This window comes from Juglans microcarpa x Juglans regia, chromosome 2D, assembly GCF_004785595.1.
Source record: "Juglans microcarpa x Juglans regia isolate MS1-56 chromosome 2D, Jm3101_v1.0, whole genome shotgun sequence".
Classification (NCBI taxonomy): domain Eukaryota; kingdom Viridiplantae; phylum Streptophyta; class Magnoliopsida; order Fagales; family Juglandaceae; genus Juglans; species Juglans microcarpa x Juglans regia.
In genome coordinates this window covers 8,447,934-8,455,097 of record NC_054596.1, presented here as the reverse complement: position 1 = coordinate 8,455,097, position 7,164 = coordinate 8,447,934, and the positions used below count along the sequence as shown (strand labels likewise).

Below are 7,164 nucleotides of genomic sequence, written 5' to 3'. Positions count from 1 at the left end.
TTTAGGACCAGAAGTCAAGCTACCAATTTATATTATATATATGTATATATGTATATGTCGTCGATCATCCTACCTAGCTGTAACCTATATATAAAACATGAAATCACCGTTTGATCAGCAATCTAAATATTTAAATGCCAAAAATAAAGATAGTGCAATATATTGACATATTCACCTTATTATAAAGTTGTGGCATGGGAGACATTCATCAAGAGAGAGCGGCCAATTTTGACCTTGAAAAAGAATATCAGTGGACCAAAGATTTGCTACATGCATGGCCTAGCAGCTAGCTTGCATATTATCCATAATTAAGTTCTTGATCAACCCTTATATATATATATATATATGTGCGTGCCTCCACACATGCACACACTCATAATTAATATTCCTTCGGCCTACACCAGCATGACGAGTGCATCACTTTCTCAACAGTGATTCCATCACAGTAGTACTGATATCCATTAATGATATTTACTATATATATATATATATATAATATATATATATATATATAGGAGTCGAAAGTGTGGAAGACTATGTTAGCAAGAAGTGGCATCATCACCCACTACGATTAATGGATGGATATATATATATATAGTGCCATCAGATCATGATGATGATCAGTCAGCTGGGTTCTGACCAATATCAAAACCCTAGCTACTTACTTCATGCATGCATCATGATTTCTTCTCGAGTACTGATTGAAGAGCGTGGCAGCACGGGAGCTAGCCAGCACGCCCAGCCACCCATGAAATCAGATTGGTCCGCATGCATGCGCCCGATACTTGATTACAATCAACAACTTTTTAATTGGTCCATCTCATGTAGGTTTTTTTTTTCCCACAGTTAATTTGCTTAATTCCCAGCATCATGAAATTCGGAACCCTTTAGCCAATTTCTATTCGATCAACACCCTAAACCTACCTGCTTGCTCTCAAAATGGACTATATATATATAAGTACTACTGAATCTTTAACTTTTTACGGCCTACAATTAAATTAATTGAAGCAGTAGTACCGGTGGTACGTACGACGTACTTTTGTTTTATTATTTATTTATTTATTTATGTTGTCTAGAATATTTGATGCGATCGTTGAGACGTAATTGTCATGTAAGCGCAACATATGATCTCCATTTAATGTATTTGGAACATGAAACATACACCCGTGAGACAATATGTTTCATATGTATGTATATAAATAAAATGATCGATCCTATATATTACACAGAATTATAGCTAGTAACTAATTATAAAACATTAATCGTCGTAAAGATAATGTCGGAGTACATGCATATTTTAGCGTATCGTTGTTAGTAAAGTCTATCTATTTTAATTCCAGGTCAGGAATCGAATCGTTCATATATTAATTAATTATATAGTAAGTCACTGGACGGCCATTTCAATTTTCAAATGATCGTGCTGCATGCTTGGATTGAGTGAAAATAATATACCAAGTTCCTGATCATCAGCTTACTGGGTAGACAACGTACGTCCTAAGATCTTCTTAGAGTTTGCAGATCGAGTACATGGTACATTGCATACGGAGAAAAAGACATTACGAAACCATTATCTTAATTATTTATTTGATCTATATCACAATCTAGAGCCCTTTTCTTTACAATTGATCCAGTGTTTGACTAAAATTAAGAAAAATATCACATTTATAGAGTTTCGAAATCTAGATCAAGCTCGTTAATATATATTACGTTGAGCGCAAAATCTTCATTTTGACACCTAGTGATCATTCGGTGCGTGACAAATGTCCCCGTTTGAGCCAGTCTACACAGTTATCACAAGTACTGTACGTAGGGAGGCTTCCTTTTCCAACAATATACTTGAAGAGCTCGCCATCGGATTAACCATTAATGTTGTCGATCTTGCTGTTGATTTACGGCAAATCCCGGGACCTTAATTTAGAGCGTGCAGTTAACAAAATTATCCATCAACTATATACAAAGATCAGTTTAATGCTACTATATAATTAATTAATTTCAATTTTATGTTTCGATTATTGAGCTCTAGCAAATGACACTAGCACTTTTTGGTGCATGATATTTCATTTACAACAATGACCGATCGATATCATATGATCTTACACACACACGCATAGAGGAACATACGCCTCCTCAGTACGTACTAGTTTTAGCAGTACTCATTTTTCTTAATTTCTAATTTGAGTACCGCTACAGTCATAAACAAATTATAAAACAGTAATCTCACAAATCGATGTAGTTTTATATGAATCCGTTAGATCTATTTTACAATAAAAGTAATTTTATAATATGATAAACCACATCAAGCCACATCTTTGTGTGATTATTTTTGTGTAATTTTTTTGTGGCTAGATCAGTATTTCTCTTTATTCAATGCCAAGACTCGATCAAAGTATCGACTTCCTGCATGAATTAGTATGGCGCTATATATATATTCAATTAGTAAATACAAGAAGACAACTTGGGAAGAGTTTTTTTTTTTTTTGTTTTTTACATGAGGGAAAGAAAATTAAACAACCCGGGGGGGGGGGGGGGGGGGTGTTATGAGTTTAGCCTACTCATGAATTGTTTTTGAGGCACTCTTATCAAGATATGGAAATGCAGGATGGGCTCATGGCTGCCTATTCATTTTCCGACAAGTAAACAAGGAAATCGTCCACTGCCCTTCCATTGGTAGGCAAAAGCTAAGGCAAATTGGTAAAAAAGAAAGTACCTTTGGAGATGATCATCAAGTAGAAGCCAGCTCTCCCCTCATCCTCACACTAATTTCAGAAGGGGTCAAATTATATATATATATATATATATATATATATATATAATCTCTCTCTCATGTTCTGATCATGTTCCCCCCCAACCTCTTGACTATAAATTGATAACCCCAAAAATCCACCAACCCAAAAACATGTACCCACTAACCATGTGAAATGAATGAGTAAAACTAGTGGATTTTCCTTTTTTATTCCCACCCAAAAAGATAGCACATATTGTCCTTATTATATATTATATATATGTAATAATATATATATTATATAGCATGTTACCACCATATATATTTTTATGCCTTCGCACCAATATCTCCTCCACATGATGTCTCTTCAAAGTCAACGCCCCTCATGAGGTTGAATTTGTCCATTCAATTAGCAATATGATCTGCTAACTAACTGCCTAATTTCTAACTTTGGAGTTGCGAACAAGCGCGGGTTTTCTGGATAAAAACCAAATATTTTTTAGGTAGACTTGATTTCAATCATTATAATCAATGAAGCCTAGTTCGTAATAATAATAATAATAATAATAATAATAATAATAATAATAATAATAATAATAATAATAATAATAATAATAATAATAATGTACCAGCAGTTATAAAGGCATGATTGACTAGGACCAATTAACGCTTAGAAACTGATCAACTAATAGACTGCCTAGCTAACCAATGACACGTTCTTGATGCATGCATTATTATTATATATAGCCAGATATAGTACTGTTGGCATGCATGCAGTATAGATATATATAGCTATCTAAGGAATTACATGAAAGCGCGCATGCATGGAGTAAAATACAAAACTTTTTGCTCAGAAAAGAGAAAAATAGGATAAATACAATCCTCTTTAATTTCTCAAATCACATTTCATGATGCGCGTTAATGTCTAAACTTTCTGAGTCTGATTTCAGCTTAGAAAAAGCAGTGTAAATTGATTAATTGATCTTCGTAAATCTCTAAATTAGGGTAAAGAGTACTCGATCGATATTGTTCGTGTAAATCCCACGATCGATCGAATAATGGCGATATATGTATATCGATTTCAGAAATTAGGCTTAAGAGGGTCAGTTCTGATAAACTGCATGCCGGCCCTATTTCAGTAGGAGAGAATATGATCATGATTGCCACATACTTGAGTATATTAATTGAATTCACCAGATCATCACAATTGTAGGCTCGTAGACGTGGTACGTACAAGGGGATTAAGTCAAATGGAGTTGAAGATTGGGTCAGCTTTCAACCAATGAAGACTGGCCTTTTAAGCCATTTACATGAACAAATGGATCAGTTCGTTGAATCATTACTTAATTTTTCTCCGATGAACGCTTCAGCACATGATATTTGAGATTAGCAAGAAAAAATCAATCTTTTGGAGAGAGAGATCAAAGGAGAAAATGCCAATGATGATGTGGCCCTCAATTTAGACAAAAACAGCATCTAAGAAAGTGTTTTCATGCATCCACATTCCACACACCCCAGAGAAAAGTTTCTCTTACCTACTGATCAGATGGTAAATTATTATAATTTTCATCGAAAAACATGACATGGAGCTCTGAATTAGAATGGTCTACGCTCTTCATAGGCGTCTGAATCTCCAATCACAAAAGACAAAATACCCTCAAATTATAATTTCCATCACACGCTCGCAATGCATGTGGGCGAAGCATCTCTCTCTCTCTCAGAGGTCTCTCTTATTAGCCCATATGTGTAAGTTTGTAACGCTCTCAAACATCCCACGAGCCTAAGGCCCTAAGCACCTGCTGCATCTTCAACCTCCTCTTTTATCCTTTTCTCTCTGCAACTCCGGCCTCTCTCCAATTATTTCTCTCTGATCAAAGGCATATATGCATCAAAAGAAACCATACCAGCTTCTTCTTCCTCCTCCTTCTTAGAAAAATTCTTTTTTTTTTTTTTTTGTTTAATTGTTAATCTTCGCCATATAGACACATATACAATCTAATCATGGCCTTCGAAACTTGGCTAATTAAGGTAAAGACGGCGATATCAAACAGTTTTGAGGTGGTAAGACCCGCCGCACCGAACCCAAGACTGATAAAGAAGTCCAACGTCGGCGTTTTAGCCTTTGAGATCGCTGGCCTCATGTCCAAACTCCTTCACCTATGGCAATCCCTCTTGGACAAGAACATAGTCCGCCTCCGCAACGAGTCTATCTCTCTCGAGGGAGTCCACAAGATCGTATCCAACGACGAAGCTTTCCTCCTCGGCCTCGCGTGCGCGGAGTTGTCTGAGAATCTCAGACTTGTCGCCAAATCGGTATCCAGAATAAGCAAGAAATGCGAGGAACCGAGTCTCCGGTGCTTCGAGCGCTTGTTCGATGAGTTCGCCAACTGGGGACGCGACCCTCATAGTTGGGTTTTAAGCTTGAAAGAAATGGAAGCTAGAATCAAGAAGATGGACAGATACGTCACTCTCACGGCCACGCTACATAGAGAAATGGACGAGCTTTCTGTCATGGAAAGTGTGTTAAGCAAATCGTTAGTCAAGTGTCAGGAAAAAGAATCATCAATTTCTGAGCTTCAGCAGAAGATTTACTGGCAACGACAGGAAATCAAGTACCTTAAAGAGAGATCACTATGGAACCGAAGCTTTGATACTGCTGTTTCCCTGCTTGCACGGTCTATTTTCACTATCTTGGCAAGGATCAAACTTGTTTTCGGTATAGGAATATGTCCAGATTCTTTGACTCGCAGTCTCTCAGCTTCGGCCACTGTCCACCCCTCGGATCACAACCCAAGTTCTTGCCTTTTCGTGTCAGGGCCATTAATGAAAAGCTCAGAACTTGATCAGGGAAAGAAAGATTTGGCTGATGGGTTTTTCGAGTCCAACTCCAAGCTCCTAAAACCCCCAGCAACTACGCTAGGCGCCGCAGCTTTAGCCCTACACTACTCGAATTTGATCATAGTGATGGAGAAGATGATCAAGTCACCACATTTGGTTGGTGTGGATGCCAGGGATGATCTTTATGCAATGTTACCAAGCAGTATACGTTCGATGCTGAGGGATAGGTTGAAGGGATCCGCGGGGTTTTCGGCGAGCGATCCGGTTCTTGCTGGGGAGTGGAGGGAGGCCTTGGGAAAGATCTTGGGTTGGTTGTCACCATTAGCACATAATATGATAAAATGGCAAAGTGAAAGGAGCTTTGAGCAGCAAACTTTGGTGCCCAAAACGAACGTGATGCTTCTGCAGACGCTATTTTTTGCGAACAAGGAGAAGACCGAGGCTGCCATTACCGAGCTATTAGTGGGACTGAACTACATTTGGAAGTTCGAGAGGGAGATGACTGCTAAAGCCCTGTTCGAATCCACCAACTTCAATGGGATGATCTTGAATGCGAAGAATTCCGGCTAAAGGGCCGGTGATGGTTTTCCTTTAATTTCTTTCTTCTTTTTTGGTTCTAATTTCATCTCTAATATTTTCATCATGGTTGATTTTGGTTTAAATTTTGTTTTAGTACGATCTTTGAGGGTTTGTTTTGCTTCTAACCCGGATCGATCTCTGTATATGGTAATTATAAATGCATGTAAATTATCATCATATGATTTTGAGTAATCCAAACAATTACAATATATTATCTTTCCGTCATGTGATTTTATTTTATTTTTTTGATAGGCAGTCATGTGAAATTATTCCTGATGAATTTGGTCGTTATTGTTTATGAATCATGGTCTTTTTTTTCCCCTCTTGGATGTTATCATCATATATATATATATATATATATATATATGTATGTATGTATATATTATAATATGTTAGCACCCTGGCCTGGGTATATAATTTGATCGATCCAGATTCATGAGTAGCAGCTTGATCATGTAGTTCAAGTGGTTGGGTTGAGGTAGATGGTGGGCCCTTTTTCATCACCTAGTTCCAAGACTAGTGATTTTTCAAGGGAATCTTTCAAATCTATTCTATATATATGATGATGGATGGATGGACTGGCACTATTTCTCTTTCAAATAATTAATAACACAAGTGCCAAAGTGGAGACTAAAATTGCCTACAATGTGACAACGCCACTTAACCCGTAATTTCTTCATCATTGATCGATGACCTTCTCCTCCATTAAGGACACTTCAGTCATGTTGGTGCGTAAATTTGATACAGAAAAAAAAATAAAAAAAGTCACTCATAAATTGGTTCTTGGAAACACGAAGAAAATAATAGAAAAAACTAAACTAAAACTGCTCAAAATCGTTGAGATCATGGACAAGATTTTTTTTCTCTTTTTCTGTTCCTTTTTTTTTATATATAAATATAAATTCATTAATCCTAGCTAAGAACATATATATATATATGTGTGCGCTTTTGGCATCCAAAAACTATAATGATAGCATCTTTTTTATTTTTTATTTGTATTTTTTTTTTTTAAATATCAACTTATC

The 7,164-nt window shown here is 36.6% G+C and overlaps 1 protein-coding gene across 1 annotated transcript; it reads left to right on the top strand.

Moving 5' to 3' along the window:
• Nucleotides 1–4,434: 4,434 nt before the first annotated feature.
• On the top strand, nucleotides 4,435–6,356 carry LOC121248306 (protein PSK SIMULATOR 1). Its single transcript, XM_041146734.1, has one exon. The coding sequence runs from the start codon at nucleotides 4,724–4,726 to the stop codon at nucleotides 6,128–6,130; it is 1,407 nt and encodes a 468-aa protein (XP_041002668.1). The 5' UTR covers nucleotides 4,435–4,723; the 3' UTR covers nucleotides 6,131–6,356.
• Nucleotides 6,357–7,164: the final 808 nt, after the last annotated feature.